The sequence below is a fragment of the Lepeophtheirus salmonis genome, chromosome 13 (genome assembly GCF_016086655.4).
Source record: "Lepeophtheirus salmonis chromosome 13, UVic_Lsal_1.4, whole genome shotgun sequence".
Lineage (NCBI taxonomy): Eukaryota > Metazoa > Arthropoda > Copepoda > Siphonostomatoida > Caligidae > Lepeophtheirus > Lepeophtheirus salmonis.
This window is the reverse complement of record NC_052143.2, coordinates 10,868,158-10,887,102: the sequence shown is the minus strand read 5'-3', so window position 1 is coordinate 10,887,102 and position 18,945 is coordinate 10,868,158. Positions and strand designations below refer to the sequence as shown.

At 30.3% G+C, this 18,945-nt stretch overlaps 1 protein-coding gene and 1 long non-coding RNA gene across 2 annotated transcripts; both read left to right on the top strand.

The window, feature by feature from the left end:
- LOC139907010 (uncharacterized) lies at positions 1-264 on the top strand. The gene is made up of 2 exons (XR_011783310.1): positions 1-136; positions 187-264. It is a non-coding gene; the product is annotated as an uncharacterized lncRNA (long non-coding RNA).
- A 484-nt stretch (positions 265-748) lies between these two features.
- On the top strand, positions 749-18,779 carry LOC121127458 (dual specificity protein phosphatase 3). The gene is made up of 6 exons (XM_040722827.2): positions 749-1,826; positions 10,229-10,331; positions 12,037-12,163; positions 12,224-12,257; positions 12,310-12,387; positions 18,458-18,779. Exons 1-6 carry the CDS (start codon positions 1,492-1,494, stop codon positions 18,540-18,542), a joined length of 762 nt encoding a protein of 253 aa, XP_040578761.1. The 5' UTR covers positions 749-1,491; the 3' UTR covers positions 18,543-18,779.
- Positions 18,780-18,945: the final 166 nt, after the last annotated feature.

Here is an 18,945-nt window from a genome sequence, read left to right as displayed (position 1 = left end):
AGATCTTAGTCATTATTGGATGTCCAGAGGAGAGTTGTTCTCTTTGTGGATGAAGTTTACTGTTCAAAGAGTTGAGTTTGTTGGAGGAAAATTGACAGGACAGGAAGGATGTTAAATAAGGAATACATACTCTCGTGTAAAGTATTAACTTTTGTAGCTATCATTCATTATTTTCTTCGATCCTAGGTAGGAGTGAAGAAAATAAAAGGATAGCTTAGACTGAAGAACTGACACATCGGTCTTTAGGATCGTTGAATGATAAAATAGATTAGACGGATAAAAAAAAAAGACTGAAAGGGAACACTGATTAGGAAATCAGTCAGAGGACCGATTTAATACTAATTCTGACCCAATGCTTCTTAATAAATAAATTGACTACCGTTCGATGGCAATGGTTAACGTGTCTACATAAAACTTAGAAGCTAGATGAATGGTTTTTGCGTCAGTGTTTTCTAAGGTGATGAGATAGCTACGTCTTTTTTGTGACTGATTGAAGGCAGCCAATCTATATTTAGACATCCCTCGCTTTCCAATTGAAAACAAGAACCGTTCTTGTAATCTGAGGTATCCCTGTACATTTAATTTGATCATTTTCTGTTTAAAGTCATTACGTCATTTTCAGCGAAACAAAAAAAATAAATGTGTATGTACATAAAAGCAATTTGACATTCGAAGAATTATACAATAGAAAACAGACGCTCAAATGAATGGAAACATCATGACGTAATATGTTTTTCAGATCTTTGCTGATTCTTGGGATTTTTCTTCATGTGAGGCTACAAGGAATTGTTTTGATTTAATTCAATTAAACTGTATCAAAAAATTACTTGCAAAAAATATACTATTATATACGACTCATCTTCAAATATTATGTACTATGTATGTACATATAAATTGGAGAAGCGTTTAATTGATCTTCAACCCTCATATTATGTTTGTATGACCTACAGTTTTTCATCCCTTCATGTACGTATGTTTAAATAAGTTTTGAACATGCATAGATAAGCTTCAAATAAGGAGGCGTATATTTGGTATTGTTGAGGGTTGTGAGTGAGAAGTAATGGAGCTCAATATTTCATAATTGTCTCGCTGGGTATCTAATTCATTATTATAGTTTGTAATCATGGTGGAAAACAAGAATAGGAGCTCCATGACAGAGATGGATTTACATACATACATAGGGACAAGATTAAGAATACATCACAACTCCTGCCATATAAGAGCATGGTCATTTATTATTACTATGTATAATATTTTATACTATTCATTACAGGTTAGACATTAGGAAATTGTATAAAAATATATATAATATTTTCCCTATGTTTCTTTTTTGAAAAAAAAAAGAAGAAGTTTTTCTTATTCTTTAATACTAACTAGACATTAATTTGGCATCTTACCAATATAGACTCTACTTTGTGATCTTAGCAATTACTTTTTCCTTGCGTAACAGTTACATTCTATTTTGTTTAAGAGTCACAAGTACTTAAGACCATGAGCGACTCATCTACCACAGCTGAAACCCTCTCCTTTCATCATAACCTTTTAGACAAACAACTCATGATAGAAAACGTTCCTGTTTGCGGAGGTCGACGCTTCAAAAGACCCTTTTCCAAAAAGGACTTTCCTCTTCTAGGTGATGATGGAGAGGAAGAGGATCCAATGAAGTGTATTTTTCTCTCTAGCCTGGCAAGGAAAGAATACAGTGGAGGGAAATCCACGTCTGTATTGAAGATGAGGGATTTACTCCGGGATCCTATAACTGGTCGATGGAGATGGCCGGTGAATGGAGCAGATCAAGTATATCCTGGGATATATTTAGGCGATGCGTGAGTTTATTGAGTTAATTCGTATTTTAAGTTGAAAAGGGTATTACAACTACTAGACTACTATGTATTAACCTTGTTATATTATTTAAAGCAAAAACAATATGTAGGGAACATAAATAAAGCTGGCCTAAAAAGACGTAGATTGAAAGTAGTGTCAGCTTGCAGAGTCAGCTGTTGATGAATGCATGTATTATACCTAGGCTATACTCTAGTATTCCTTGACCTAGGCATGGATCACTATATACATGGAGAGTGCACTTCTTTTCAGAAAATACATACTAAGGATGATTGTTTATGTCAACTTATGTATTTTCTGAAAAGGAGTGCACTCTCCATGTATAAAGTCCTCCTCACCTAGGCAATGAGTTCTAATGCTATAGTATAGTATTAGAACGCATTGATCTAGAGTTGCATAAAAAATTACCTAAAAAGCTTTGTCATTATTATTTTGTTCTTGAAGATAGAACATCTAAGTATTAAGTAATAACTAGTGCGTGGGCTCTTGAATGACGGAGAGTAACACTGATGAGTTATAAGTGTAAGTCCTTTTTGGACTCGTAGTATAATTTCAGCCTATATGTCGTTGCAATATACGAAGTGGGATTTATGTTGATTTCCTTCCTCTTACAGCTGCTAGGAGTTGAACTAATAAAATGTCATGTCAGCTAAGCTGCTCTTTTCCTAATCATTCTTCATATTGTCACGATTGCCATGGTTATTTTTGGTTTCATTTATTCTTACATACCGTCAGGTCTTACTTTATGTAACTCTAATTATTCATAAAGTCGCATAAAATATGACTTGTCCGTATGTTTTTTTTTATATAGATAAAGCCGAAAATCAAAATAGTAACCCTAACATTTTGAAGAATGCTTAGAAGGAGAGCAGTTTAGCTGTTATGACGCAAGTAGCTATGAAATGACGGAAATAAGCGCAAATCCAACTCCATATCTAGCAATGATCAAGATAGGAATTACTTCAATTTCAATCCTCAATTCTGCTCCGGGAAAATAATAAACACAGTTGCGGTTGCAATTACAAAAAATATCATCCTTGTCTAAGGTCATATTTTTACAACTATAAGTCCTCGTTAGACTCTGAGTAGAATTGAGGATCGGCATAGTAGTAATTACAACCTATATCATTGCTATATTCGGAGTTGGATTTATGGCTTTTTCCTTCATCTGATAGCTACTTGCAGATAATCTAATAAAACGCCATGACAGTTAAGCTGATCTCCTCAAATAAAATAAACCAAAAATTAACGTGGTAATCGTGACAATATAAATCAATATAAATATCGTGGCTAATTCTTCTCCAATTAACATTACAATGAGTTCTTAATTAACATTATATTACAACAACCTATTAGATACTTTTAAGACTAAGAAAACAATAAAGAGCTTAAAAATGAAAGGATAGGCCTGACCTTCAGTGCTTAACTCTTAAAAAGTCTTTAAGATATCCTTTTATGTAAGTTCTCATTGTATTGTAAGTGATTCTGTTTTTCTTTTTTTATAATTTGTAGTAGAGGCATTGAAATTAACTCTTTATAACTTATAAGTATGTACCTACATAAAAAATATATTTAAGTACATATTCCAACTCAGTGGATCCAGAGTGTAACAATGTACATATGTAGACTCATGCATAGAATATAGCCGCTAATCCCCCGTAATCCATGTGGAATAGTGTGCAAAATTAAAATATTTGCTAATTATAGTACAGCATACTCTACATACATTTAATAGACGTATAAACTAAAAATTATAAGTCAACCTAAAATAATGAAGACAAAATTGGGCTGAGTCATTCTTCTCATGCATCAAACGACGTCTTCCTTAGTTGATTTCACAGTCTTTGCATTGTTATAAATTTGTATAATTGAGCATTCATTTAATGAACCTACATTTTAGGTCATGATATCTACCTACTTTCTTTTTTAGTTTTTAATTATGACTACTATAGAATATAAAATAACTCTTTATACATGCATATGTGTACAATCTACATCATTCACGCATGTAAAATATCTTATCAGTTCATTTTCGATATTGAAAATGTCAAATGAGTACATATTCATACTTTTATAAAATGATGCATATATATATTTAGTAACTACATACTTAAGTAACTGTAAATATTCAGCCTCAAAGATGGTAGTTTAAATATTATTATCTCTGAGCGAGTCTCTTTACAAAACACATTGTATTCGGTAAATGAAAAGACAGATGCTTCCATTATTATTAAATGGATATGAATTTTATGACTACAAAAGAAATTGTTACTTGACAGAGAATTGATATATATTTCATTTATATACAAATTCATTCACTCATCAAATAAGATGCATCAGTGATAAAACATTAATGACTCTTTGCTAGGCAGAACAAAAATAGAGTGAACGTACATATTAGCTCTGTATATAATAATACATGTCATCAAAGCTGTTTTATATATTTTATCTATGTACCTATAAGACTATACATATGTACTTAAATTTGTATAAAATATGATCTAAACGTGAGCAGGAATTTTTTCTAGTTGGTAATATAAGGAATGTTTTTTGTAAACTTTGTGAATTCATAGAGGTTGCATAGTTAGTTCTAAAGTAATTTATCATACTGTTAGCAGCCTAACTGAGAAAAAGTATTCTAAATTTGGAAATTGTCATTGTTTGATCACTTGCTGATTTTAGCTTTAATCCTGGGATTAAATCTGTTTTTAGAGAAAAGGAGAGGAGAAATGAACTACGTTCAAAGATTTTTTTCCGTTAATTGTTTAATTTTTTCTTGTTCAGGTGCTCAAAACTGAATAGAAAGCATGAGCTGTGCTCATTTTCCACTCGATATCCAAGCTTTTAATTACCTGCATATCTCCTGAAATTAAATATTTTTATGTAAAGGATTCTAAATACCATTAGTTATTTGATGTACGTAAATATAGAGGGAAATAAGTTGCTGTGTGATGATATATTAATAATATAATCATTCAGGTATAATGACCTCACAAGTATAGATGAGTACTTTGTAATGAAAACAATAACTTTAAAAATTAGAAAAGGAAAAATGATTGTAACGAGTAAATATATACGAATTTCAATATAATTACAATATCCCTACACAAATGGTATTTTAAATTTTTTCCACTAAGTTTTCTCCATCAAAAATCATATAAAAATCAGCTCATATTAACGAGGGTCTTAATTCAACTGTAGCATATGTCTCGCTCTCGCCTTTTCCTCGTGCTTTTTTTTTAATTACAAACTTCTCAACTCTACACATAAGAACCCATATGGGCTCAATTTAATTTCTTTAATGAAAATCTTCGACATAGGAGCTCCTTATTAATAGTTTTTTCTAATTATTATTTTTTGAAGGTTGGGTAAATATATATAAAACCGAGTTGAGATAATGTTTCTCATTTACATACGTACATATATTTATTATGAGTCGATACTCAATTTTAACTCTGTTATATGAAAAACCATCGACATTATTATGAGATTATCTGTCTGTCAAGGGCTCTGGTAAACTCCCTCTTTAAATTATGCCATTATCAATATACATATAATTATTCATAAAATGAACAGATCCTTTAAGAGTTAATACCATCATTTTGATAAGTTGATAATGTATGTACATCACTTAGACTAATGAGGTCATACTACAGGGTGTTACCTTGCTAACACAAAAACATACAGTTTATTTTGTTGTCAGCTGTCAGTGTTTCTGTTTCTTTCCACCTATTCAGTGTTCTGAATGTTGATTGGTTAAATTAGAATGAGTTCTTGTTAAGCTGTGAGCAATTCTCAACAAGTATTGCTTAATACTTCTATAGTTGGGAAGAAGTGGCAGCTTTGCCAAGTGAAGTGTTTCATAGCATTCCTATAAATAAAGAAGGTCTCAAGTATGGAGGCCAAACGGGGCAAGAAAGCGATTGAAAAAATAGTCTCACACCTTCTCAGTGAAGTAAAATATTTTGAGAGATCTTATGGGATTTAATCGTACTTCCTTTTGGGGTCTTCTGGATGATAAGTAAATTGAAGATATGCGTTATCACTTACTCAGAGAGGATCTCATTCGAAAATGTTCTCAAATATATTTGGGAGCACAATCCTGTCCTTCAATGGAAGGGTTAATACAAGTGTGTCTACAGCCAACGAGAGGGAGACATATATATGAAATGACACCAGCTAAAACTGTGCTACTTCATCGGTAGAATAAATAACATTTAAAAAAAAAAGTGTAGATTCATAGTCGATATGTACAATTTATTTTCTTCATTAATACACTATTAGGGATTGGCTTTTATTTATAAGTCACGTGGCATAATGTGTATCTTCACCAAATCTTTATATTTATTTAATATTTTGTTCCTTGCGATAGTATTACTTTTTAGTTATAATTAAATTAATCTATATAATTTCTACTACATATTTTATTAATTGCTAGTAAGTAATATAAATAAATAAATTTTATTACTAAACATGGACATGCATGATTTTTCCTTTATTTTCCTTTTTATCATGCGAGGTTGGGAACTTCTTAAAAAAATAAAAAATAGATGCTGAATCTTTAAATATCCACTGTCCTAATACTATTTTAAATGTTAAAGGTTCACCTCTTTATACTAGTAATACATTTTCTTCTTCCAAATTCAAAATCATATAACAGGCAGCTGATGTTAACAATGGTCTTAACTCAGTAGTACAATAAGTTTTGCTCATGTCTCGTCCTAGACTTCTCTTTGTCCTCTACGAAATTCTCATTTCGACTTTTTAATACAGAGTCTGACAGATAATTCCGGACAAAATTTGACTCAATTAAGATCAATAACGAGAGTAATGTGATCAAGGTCTACGTTCTTTACCTCCAAAAAAGCTGGAACATTGGCTTGGAGTCAATTTAAACAATTTTGTCACAGTGCGCCTAATCACAGTTCTGTTGAAATAAATACAGGCACCCGCTCACGATCTTTTTAATCCATAGAACGACAGTGTTCTAAGGAGATCAAAATAGTCCTCCTTGGGGATATTATGATCAGCCCTGAAGAAGAAGGGCTGATCGGAGTCACCCTCACTCGAGATATCGCTGATGACCATGATTGAGGCAGGGTGTTTACACTTCTGGCTCTGGACAACCTAGGCCTTGCTCTCATGATTTACCTATCGTTCCATTAGTTGCCGGGGCTGTGGACGCTGAAAACATTTTTTCCGAAAAAAATCTGAGAAGAGGAATTTGGCAAATCTTCAACTGGCTCAAGATCTTGGTGTAGGGCTCCAGCCGCTGTCAATATGATGTAAGTCAAGCCCCATAAGAGGCCGTTATCATGTCATCATGTTCACAGAGTGGACCTTGAATATCTTCGACATGGACTTCGTTGGATTCGCATCAATTTACCTCTTCAGGGCGGACAGGAACGACTTTTTCCTCTTCTTGTCGCTTTAGGGCTTTTAATACCTCTTTGACTTGTTCATGAGTATTTAGAACATCGTAAGCAGTCGTCCTGGAGTACCCCGTTGAGTCGATGATATCCCTGGCGCCGTTTACTGCTCGAGCTATTTCAACAATAGTCTCTCTTCGCGTTGCTTCGGTTGTTGTTGATATTATCGTTGCAAAATTGAAATTAAATGATTGGTGTAAATCTTAACCTCTCATATATGGCCGTTATCTCGACCACAATGCCCTTGTTATTCATCTTGATCAAGTCAAACTTCTTCCAGATTTATCTGTGAGACAATGTATATCTTTTTTATTTGAACGATACAGATTTTTATTCTTGAATCCTAACGAATATTAACTTACCATATTGTAAATATATATAAATATTCTTACTCAGTATTTCGTATTACAATTGAATACGTAATATGGCGATCCTCTGTAAGATTTTTAATCTTTTGTTTTACCTTTGACTTTTGCGATTTTGAGTATGAAACTCGTACTTTCCTTTATTCCTCTTCTTCTTTTTTAGCGATATACCTTTATGCCTCATAAATTATAAGGATTGTCGTGGATGCAAAGAGAGTATGTTACATAGTATATATGTACCTCGCTATGTAGGTATATAGTAATTTACATATTCCAAGTCTGTATGAATAGGCAACTGTTTTTTGTTATTATGGGAATAATTGAATAAGAGACAGGAGCATATAGCTTCTTTGATGATATAGTTGCCTCCGAATCATCACCATATCAGTCACAAAGAACATGTACAATCTACATACCTTAACGAAGATTAAACTTTTCAAAATACTCTGAAGAATGACTCATTCTTCATACTTATTGCAAGCTCACAAAAAGAAAAAGAAAAATAACATTCTCAAGATTAAGTTGATGCATTCCCATGGGCTATGGCTATACCTTTAAGATTACTGATTATTTATCTATCATAATAATTAGAGGGTAATCTGATTTGCATACAGGGTCGGAGGAATTATGAGCGGACCCTGCTAAAATATAGATTTCGACTCTAATCTATATTAATTAATCAAAGTTTGTCTGTATATGTGTATGTTGAAAGTAAGTCATTTTTGGAGCCTAGATACTTGATTTAAGAAATAATAATACATACGATTGAGCTTGTGTGTCACATTATAAAAAGAAAAAAAAAAGAGTATTTCTATAGAATTGTATAAAATTGATACGTAAAAATGTAAAAATGGCTATTTGGGTCAACTCATATTACAAAATAATATAAAGTAAGCACTTTTTATAGATATAAAAAGGAATCTGACATTTGATGAAGTTTAGCAACGAGCTGAAGTACTCCGTGGCAGAACAAATTATAATATTTGTTTAAAGCTGTTATACGTATTATCATTGAGGCGAGAACATCTAAGTATTGAGTAACTGCATGTAATTTTCTTATGAAAAGCGGAGAATAACATTGAGGATTTTTTGGAAAGTTATCATTTATGTTATTGAGGCAAATTTTGTTTGCTCGTCGACGCCTAAAAACTCTGGGCAATGCTGCTTACTACTGATAGTATGAAATTCATTTCCTTCCTGCCTATTTGTTAATAATTTCTTAGCAATACTTATGGAATTGGGAAGTAACAAACTTTTTTTTTATTATAGCCCAACCCTTCTTGTAAACTTTTTAATAAATGGCGTCCATATTTAATTTTTATAGAAAAAAATACTTATGTTTATTAAAAAGACATTTTTTAAAGAAAAATGCCAATTTTTTTTTACAAAATACTATCTACATTTCTTCCAACTCAAACATGAAATAATATCATTTCTTTAAGAAACGACTCAAATCTTTACATAGATAATACAAATCACCCCTACCCCTCCCCTGTGTATAATATATTTATTTTCGTATATGTAAATCGTTAGGTTTTTTGGCTGGCCCGTTTTTCGGGAATTGGTAATATGAAGAATGGAATTTATTTTCCTCAACTTTTGTCATTATTATTTAATTCCGCAGTAGTGAAATTAATTTCCTACGAGAGTCAATTATATTCAAAATCTGATTGAACATTCGTGTGAGCTCATTAAAACGAAGAGCACACCTGAAAAAATGTGTTGCGGAGTTATATTTGTAAGTCCTTGTTGGACTCAGAGCAGAATTGAAGATCGATATCGGAGTAATTCTTGCCAATGTCCTTGTTTATTTCCTTCTCCCTCTCCTCCCTTTTGACAGCTGATTATAGTTGCTCTCCTCCAAAACCTTCATGAAATTGTAAGGGTTACCATGTTGATTTGTGGTTTCTTTTTTTTAACATCCCCAAAAAAACCACGATTTTTATCCCTATTTATAGTATTAGAGGCGTTAGATTTTTGCTCCTCAGTTAAAATTGTTTCCTACGACTTAGGAATAAGTAACTCTGACGTATTTGTGAGCATATTAGGCTATGATATACATATAGTCTCTTAATTTAATTATTTATATACTTAATAAGTGCTGTTTTTTAATCGACTATAAATATATTTGATAAATTAGTTCATTAAGTAATAAATAGTCCATCATTAATTTTCTTCTTGCTTCCAGACTCCATTTTAGTATCTACAACATACATATGGGGAATTTATATGTACCTACGTAGCTATTAATCAACTTATTTGCAATATAATAAATGTATGTCATGTACTAGTTACAAGCAGTAAGCTGTGCTCAGAGTTCATCAGTTGTAAACACATAATAAAGAACTAATAATTAATTTTAATAGGTTTATCAAAACGGAATATTAGTGATAACTAAAAGACTCATATTTGCTAAAATAATAATTATTAAGTAAAATGTCACTTAAATGGCCTCCTATCCCATTTTTCTTCCCTAAAAAAAATATTTCAGGAATGAGTTTGTATATTTTTTCGTCAAAAAGAGATACTTTTATTTCTTAAATTAATTTTATCATGATTCCTCTTTAATAATGTATTTTATTTTCCCTTTAGGTATACAGCAATGTGCATCAAAGTTTTAAAGGAGTTGAATATAACAGCAGTGCTTAACGCATCACAAGGTACCATGAGCGATTGGAACTATGTTAATACCAAGGTGACTAAATAGGTTTGCATTCTATCAATACATATGCCTTTATTCACTTTATGCGAATCTCGAAAATGATTTATATAATAGATAGAAATATGTGATTTGAGACGGTGCATAAAGGGAAATGATGGATCATAATTCATATAATATCTGGAGGGTCTCTTTATGTACAGTGTGAGATTTATTTAGATTTACATCGTCTTCAACTCTGCAGAAAATATATCCATATCAGTGAAAGGACGTAAATAATGATGAAATCAGATAGTTGAGTAAAGTATTTATAGTCTAATGTCTATATGACTTTAAAGATAAGATCTCTTGGCAGCCATATAATACATTACTACTAAACATACGTTGAACATATATTCTTGGATCAAAGTGTTGTTCCACCTTATTTTAAAGTACTACTCCTCGCCGCCATTTTATGGAGTTGTGTCGCAATTTGAATTTTGTCCTGATGTGAGAACTAAAAAGAATGAAGGATTCAAACTCAAAATATTGTTTTGTACGACGTTACAAGTTATATGAAATACATTTTAGGTTTGAGGGCACTGTAATTAAAAAAAAAAAATGAGATGAAAACTTGGAAATTAACAAAATGATTTTCAAACAAACAAAATTGGGGGAGGGAGGGAGGGGGGAGTAGCTTGTCTTACATGTCTCCCAATGTTCCTATGGCTATTTGATAGTTTTCTTATGATATATTTAGTGTCAAGCTATACATAAGACTCAGGCAAATAACTCCCAATTTAAAAAAACAACACAACATTTCAAATATGTAAATGTAGTTAATAGACCGGAATGAAATCTTCAAAACATCAACAACTATTTTTGTCATCTGTCGATTTTATATTTATCTCATCACTTATTATGCTTTTAACTTTGATTCGTGGAGCTCGAACTATCAAAGGAAGAAAAGTTCTCATATCTTTTTAAATCTCGCCACCTTTCCTCCAAAAAGAAACAGAAAAAAGGGCGATAATCAGTTGTAAGTTAGTCAATTCTTCCCAACTATGGAATTATTATTCAATAGTTATTGGAAACTGCTCACAGCTGAACAATAGTTAATTCAAATTCAACCAATTAACGCTGTGAACTCTGATAAGAGGAAAAAACCCAGAAAAACCGACATTTGGCAACAAAATACAATATATATTTTTATCTTAGTGAGGTAACACTCTGTAAAGTAGGAAATTATTCGCTGACGTGTACCTAACTATCATATTATTTCGGTATTTTTCCTTTCTCTTTTCGGATAAAAGGTTAAGAGATACAACGAAGGTTCATTAATATGTTTTTTTGAAAAAAGCCTTGATTACATTTATATTATTATGACATTTTGTATAAAAAAAATATTTATCTGTTTAAATATATTGGGGCATGATCTAATCCTGAAGAACTTTAAATTTATTCAACTTCAATGTATAATATATATATATATATATATACATGTTACATATAATAAAAAAGACATGCAAATGTTATCTTTTTTTAATACAATAAATCATTCAAAAAGTTATAGAATCGTTAAGTCGCACTATCGCAAATTAAAATGTATTTTATTCAAAAAGCATTAATATTTCACTGAAACAGATCAAATTATAATAGTGTGAAGAATGAATGTATATGTATTTTGCAAACACAATTTTTACAAATCAGAGCTTAATTTATATTTAAATATACCCTCTTAATTAAAATTGAAAAATTATAGGCTTCATACTACGTTAACTCAAACATTGCTTTCTTTGGGATTCCTGCCGTGGATCTCAAACATTATCCCATCAATCAGCATTTTCAAGAAGGAGCTGATTTTATTCATAAAGTCATACAAAATCGAGGTAGATTATAAAGATATCTCCGTATTTTAATAAAAGGATCATCATATTTCCTTTCTGCAGGGGTAATTTTGGTTCACTGTGTTGCTGGAATAAGGTAAGATAAAATATGAAATACTTTTAAAAAATGACTAATAAAAAAATTATAGTCGCTCAGCATCCATGGTTCTTGCTTATCTCATCATCAAGAAAAAAATGACACTCGAAGAAGCCATCAATACTGTCAAGTAAGCATCTTTCGACAACTTAATGATTTGCTAGAGTACCCATGATGATAAACCACTTTTAAATAGATTTTATCTTCAATATTAACCACATTTGACCAATATCAAGGCTTGATAAGGATATTCTTATATATTGGGCATTTATGAAAGTCCCAAATTATTGTGGGTTACCACATCTATCATGCGTTTACAGTGTATGCGCAATTTATTTATCAGAACTTTGCATATCATAATCTTCAAACCTCAACAATTCTCTTTTTTAAAATAAAGAGGTTCTGTAATTTAAAATGTGTATTGTTTTAAGGAGAGAAAATGGCACATTAGTAATTTTTGTGCTCCCAAAATTTAATTTATACTGATATTTGTACTCCAACAAACAAGACACATTTTAAATCACAAAACCTTTATATTTTAAAAGGTATAATTGTTGAAATTTAAGGATTATAATAATAATATGCAAAGTTCTTGGAAATAAATTGTCTATTAGTTCGTTCCAAAATTATTCCCTTATATTCATGTACACACATGATGAATGTGATAATATACATTTAACCATTTGAAAAAGTATATACCTAGTGATGATCATCGTTTAAGGTGGACCCATCAACAACCTATTGATTTTCGAAATAGTGGAATAATATTTTTTGTATTATTTTCCATTTATCCCCTTATGTTAATCGTTTATAGGATATTCAAGTAATCTTTTAATTTAAAAATTAAAGATATTACCTTGTTTATAGAATACGGGAGAAGGACTCATACCCCCCGCCCTTTTACTCCCGAGCGAGAAACCTCCAACCTTTTATCCCCTAGTATTTCCCTCCCAAGGCATCTAACCCCCGAACCCTTTGCCCCCATCTTTTTAATTATTATTCTTGAGAAGTACAGTTAGTATATATGATCGAAGGTCAAAGTCATAAATGAATGTCATGGTTGTTAGGAGCGGTTATTGGGCAATGCAACTTTTAAGTTCGGATCGGAAAGTAATTATAAGTTGTATAATTCACTAAAATTTTAATACTAAAAGTTGGTGTAGACCAATGTCTTCACGTGCCCACAAAGAAAATAATATAAAGGCGTTAAATCGCACGATCGAAACGCCTAATCAACTGGTCAATTTCTCGAAATAACGCGCTCAACAAATTTGATTTGCAATAAGTCGATTGTAACCTTTGCTATGTGAAAAGTGGCACTGTCTTGTTGAAATCACATGTTTAACAATTCCACACCTTGCAATTGGTGCAAAGTAAAAAAAAAATCAGTTATCATGGTTTCCATTTAAAGTAACAAGGCTATTATCATCATCGGCAATAAAATATGGTCCAACAATTTTTTTTTGAGATGCAATGATGTCTTGGGAAGCACTTATGGATTGCTGCCTGACCGATAACGCATATTTTGCTTATTAACAAAGCCATTTCAAAGTTATTTCGATAATAAATTTGGATAATTTGCAATTGCTGATCAAGTGTATATCACTCCATGATGAAATATTTACTATTAAAGTTTCTAAATGTCAAAGGAAACAAATAAATATGGCGTCGTTTATTCCATGACAGAAAAAAAAAATTGAAGCGTCTCCATTAAAAAAAACCTATATTATTTCAGAATTATAAAAGTCAAATGGAATCATCCCAAATCTTCTCAAGTAATATCAAGGAGATATTCGTAATGGAACGTTTCAAAATACTGACATAGATGCATATCATTCATATGTTATATTTTATGAGATATATTAAAACTTCATATTATGAGTATTAGAAGAGACGGATAACGTAGAAAATCCAACTTTGTACAAACCCCTCCCCCATGATATGATAAGAACCTTCGAAGGTAATACGTTGTACCCAAAGAGACTCAAAGGAGGGTTGATTACTAGGAAAAATTATTTGACTCTTTGTAGCATGAATTGGATTGAAGGTTTACCAGATCCCAGATGAAATAATAAATATTAAAAATAAAGTTTGAATAAATAGTAGTGACAAATAATGACGTCAGGAGAACTTCGATACACAACTAATACCTGTGTCAGTAACTCAAATTAATAATTACGTTTGTATGGTTTGTTAAAGATAGAATGTTTTGTCGTATGGTACTATTTATTGCGATAAAGGGTTAAAATGCTGGGGTATATATGGCTCGGGATAAAAAGACGGGGGGAGTAGCAAATTAATTTTCCGCCTGCATTTATGTAAAAAAAAACATACCCAAACCGGCATATTTTAGAATTTTAAAGTATGTCAATTTTTTTGAATAGTAGAAATCATAAACAAGGAATGATTCCAAATGTTTTAAACTTTTGCAAGTAATAAATTAAATACGATAAATTTGAAATGAATAACTAATTGACATAAAAAAACTTACGTATTCTTTTGAGAACACAGCCTCAATATTAATCCAATATGGGGGATTTCGTTTTTAGCGGACATATTTTGTTGATCCCTTGGACGGTGCTACCTTGCTAACACAAAAATACCTTATATATATATATTGTTGTCAGCTGTCCATTCCCTCCTATCGCTTGATACATCATGGCTAAAGTTTTAAACCAAGTAGGCATCGAGCACTATTAGCCTGAGGAAATAGTATGGTCAATATTTTTCATAACATTTCGCAAGATGTCGCTTTTCTATGACGTCACTCATTTAGTAATTGTGCGCACTACGTAGGATTAATAAGATTATATGTTAATATCACGTATTATTTATTCTAGTCTTAATAAATATTTTATATTTACATACATAAAGCAAATTTGAAAAAAATTGCTCATCGAAATATTGGTAGCTAAGTGGCGATGATTTGGTATAAATCTCAATTTAACAATAAAATTAATAATCCAGCTAATCAAATTGAAAAAAATCATTTTCTTGCTGACCCTTCCTATCCGATGAAAAACTTGAGAATTCTTCTTCTTTCTAATCATAATATTTTATCAGAGGAGATTGTTACCTCAGAAAATCTTACCTCCAATACTATTTCTTTAAGTCATTTTCAAATTGTTGCAGGTTTTCAAAAATAATTTGTTTTAAAACCTACTTGTAAATTTGAAAAATCTAAAATCAAAATCAGTAAATATGATAAAATGGAGGTTCGGCCAGTTTTAAATTTTTAGTTTCATGATGTAAGTAAGTCAATTAGATGTATGGCCCAAGAGAATAAATGTGATAAGAATCTTTTAGTTACTGATTGGGGTATTGATACATTAAGAAAATGGTATCATCAAATTTGTTCAAGAAAATTAATATTTGCTATTAGTCATAGGGATGAATCTTAATATGAAGATGAAGAAGCTATTGGATTTCTTATAATATTTATTAATATAATTAAACAATTAAAAGTTATTTCAAAGACTAACTATTGTATCAGTTGGAAACCAGCTCAAACTGGATCAATTTTAACAACAATGTCTATAATTGATCTACAAGAAAATATTAATGAAAGCAGGTTTAAGTTTTGTAATGACCGCTCATTTCTCATCGGACTGTACTGAAAATATATTTAGCATAGCTAGAGCAACCAATTCTGCTAAGGAGTTTAAATATATTTTAAGGTAATATGTTAAAGTCAATTTATGAAGAATGTTAAATCACGTAATTATCATTATGATGATTCATCCTTTCTGGCTGAGGTATAACACTTTAAAAAATCTTATATCGATCAAGACCAAAATTTAGTGTAACATGATTCCAGAATTTATATCAAAATAATCAATAAAAACACAACTATCAAATTAATATAATGTATTACTTAGCAGGTTATATTATTTATAAAACTGAAAAGTAAGATTCTTATCGTGAATTTTGTATACATAAGTTAAAAACGACAAAAGGTGCATCCTACGATAATAAAATTACTAAACTTATAAGTATTGCAGATTACACTGGAGATAGCCTCGTTTATTGTTCACATGACGTATTTGAAAATATTACTTTAGCAATCGAAAATTCAATCAGAAATTTAGATCAATCCTCGTTAGCTATTAAAAAAACAAGTGATGTCATAACTAAAGACTTCGACCAAATATTTACAACTCATTAAAAAATAAAGTAATGAATAGATTAATAAAATTAAGGTTAACAATATTTGATGAAATGAAAAAATAAATATAATTAAGATACATTCAAAGATGCTTGGGTCTTTAGAAAGCATAATACCAGCTATAAAACACTTCGTATTTCTTCCATTTGTTATAACTGGAAGAAATATAAATGATTTATATCTCTAAAAAGCCAACCTATGTCTGCTGTAGTCATGGCTATTTCAATCATAATTTATTCCTTTTGATAAATAAACAAAGAAATAAGTTATTCTTTACTTTTGCTCCGGTTCCAAAAGGACAGGAATACAATTTCTTGTTGATCTATCGTCGTTTATATAATATATATATTGGCCATTTTATTATTTCAGTGAATAAATTTTGGCTATCATACACAAATACATAACTACTATTTAAATAAAATATTACTAAGCAATATTATAATACTGTATCATATAAAATACTATCTAGATTTTAATCATTTGTAATTAATTTTAAAAATGGTGAAAAAATAATATGACAGTTATAGTTTGAGAGTATTTAAGAGGTTTTTTTGGTGTGATTGACTTATTTGGCTAACTACCAAATTATTTTGGATCTCTTTTTGGATGAAAGGTTGCGTGTATCACGCAATAAAGGTAACGACGTGCTTGAAATATGGTTAAGTCTGTCTTATTTATTCCCATTTTAACTTGGGAAGAGTTGCGTGTTCAAAATATTTTCCTTTTTTTTAAAAGTTCCGTAATTTTTTACTTGTACGTTATCTTATCAATAATAACGTCTGAATAAATTATGTTATTTTCAATGAATAAAAAAATGAAGTGGAATCTGATATAATAATTAATTTTAAATGCAGGATGAATAATCAAAACATTTAAATTGAAAAAGATTATAACTCCACAATCCACATATTTGATTACAAATTAAAAACAATCAAACTATATCATTTATTCGTAAATTGAATGCAGTAATCATTACTTTTATACCCTCCAAAATACTTCTTTTTTTATTCTTCTTTTTAAATAAATGACGTTATTCTTTGAATAGAACAATTTATTATCACAATAAATATTATTAAAATTTTAATATGTGTGTCTTAATTTTGAAGATGTGCCAAAATAAAGATATAACCACTTACTTGCACATCCTGTCCAGGGAGTCGCAAAACTTTTTTTAAAAATAAATTAATCAAATTCCGGATTTAGTGGGACAAATATTTTAAGAATGATTTAAAATAAAAGCAAAATTAAAGATAAAAATAACCAAAATAAATAAAAAAGAATTTTTGAAGAAAAAAATTCAAAAATCTGTTCCAGGAAAAACAGAAGAAAAATCAAAATTTATTAATAGTTTATTCTTGAATTAACTTAACTTCAAAGTATTAAAAAAAATAAAACCTAAATCTGACTTTAATTCGACCATATTTATCTCATTTTTGGAAATCAAAATAGGGTCACCCTAGCACTTACTAGTTACAATTTAAATTCTTCTTTATTACTTTTGTCAAGGTTTTTTGTTCCAGGAACGGCTTCATTAACAACATATATTTTCATCATTAATCACAACATCATTAACATATTTCATGACTCCAACCATATGACAAATGAATCATAGCTTGTAACAAATTAACTTTAATGGTATAAACATTACCTTGCGTTGCTTTGTGCAGTATGAGAGTCTAACAACATACAAAGCCATTCAATGATTTAAGGAATCATTGATGAGTTCTAGCATAAATCCATTGGATAAATGTATGTAAATGTAATTTTTCGCTTCTATTATTTTTCAAATGTGGCTCCTTTAATTTATTAATGTAATAATTCAACCATTCGCGCTCTTTCTTAGCAATTCAATTGATACCAAAATTTATAGAACCATTTTAAATTTTATTGACGAATCACATACTTTATTATTGTTTTTTTATATACATAATACATCTTTCACATTCATATATTGTACCTATATTTATGTTCTATTTTAATTAATTAATTATCTTTCAATTTTCTCGAACTATTTATCTTTTTTTATATTCACAAGGAAAAAACGGTCAATTGCTCCGAATGAAGGATTTTTAGAGCAACTCATAGAACTCAATGATACAATACATCATTTGAAGAAATAAGTCAACCTTGTCAGAGAACAATGGGTCTACGGTTGTATCTCCTCAAGAAATGTCGAAAAGAAATGAGTTTATGACACTGTTTGGACATCCACTTTCTTCCTTTATTTTTTGTTCTTTTTGCAGCCTTATGGAAAAATAATAATGTGTCCATTATATTATGTATTATCACAATGTTAGTTTCTATATTTACAAATAAGTAATTTTAATTAGTGATAATAAAGTCATCTTACATTACCATCGAAGCATTTCTTATTATAACTTATGTAATTCCAAGATTATGTTGAATATGTATGTCACAACATGAAGCTGTTAAGCATACGTACATACGCAGTACAAGTATATTTTAATACAATAGTAATAAGATGAAGAAATTTCCTGTTAAAAGTTATTTTCTTATTATTCT

Bases quoted from the DNA above. Each gene is read 5' to 3' on its own strand.
- LOC121127458 (XM_040722827.2), top strand. From the start codon at position 1,492: ATGAGCGACTCATCTACCACAGCTGAAACCCTCTCCTTTCATCATAAC. The intron at 1,827-10,228 runs GTGAGTTTATTG...TTTTCCCTTTAG, and splicing joins GGGATATATTTAGGCGATGC to GTATACAGCAATGTGCATCA. The intron at 12,388-18,457 runs GTAAGCATCTTT...TATATTCACAAG, and splicing joins GAAGCCATCAATACTGTCAA to GAAAAAACGGTCAATTGCTC.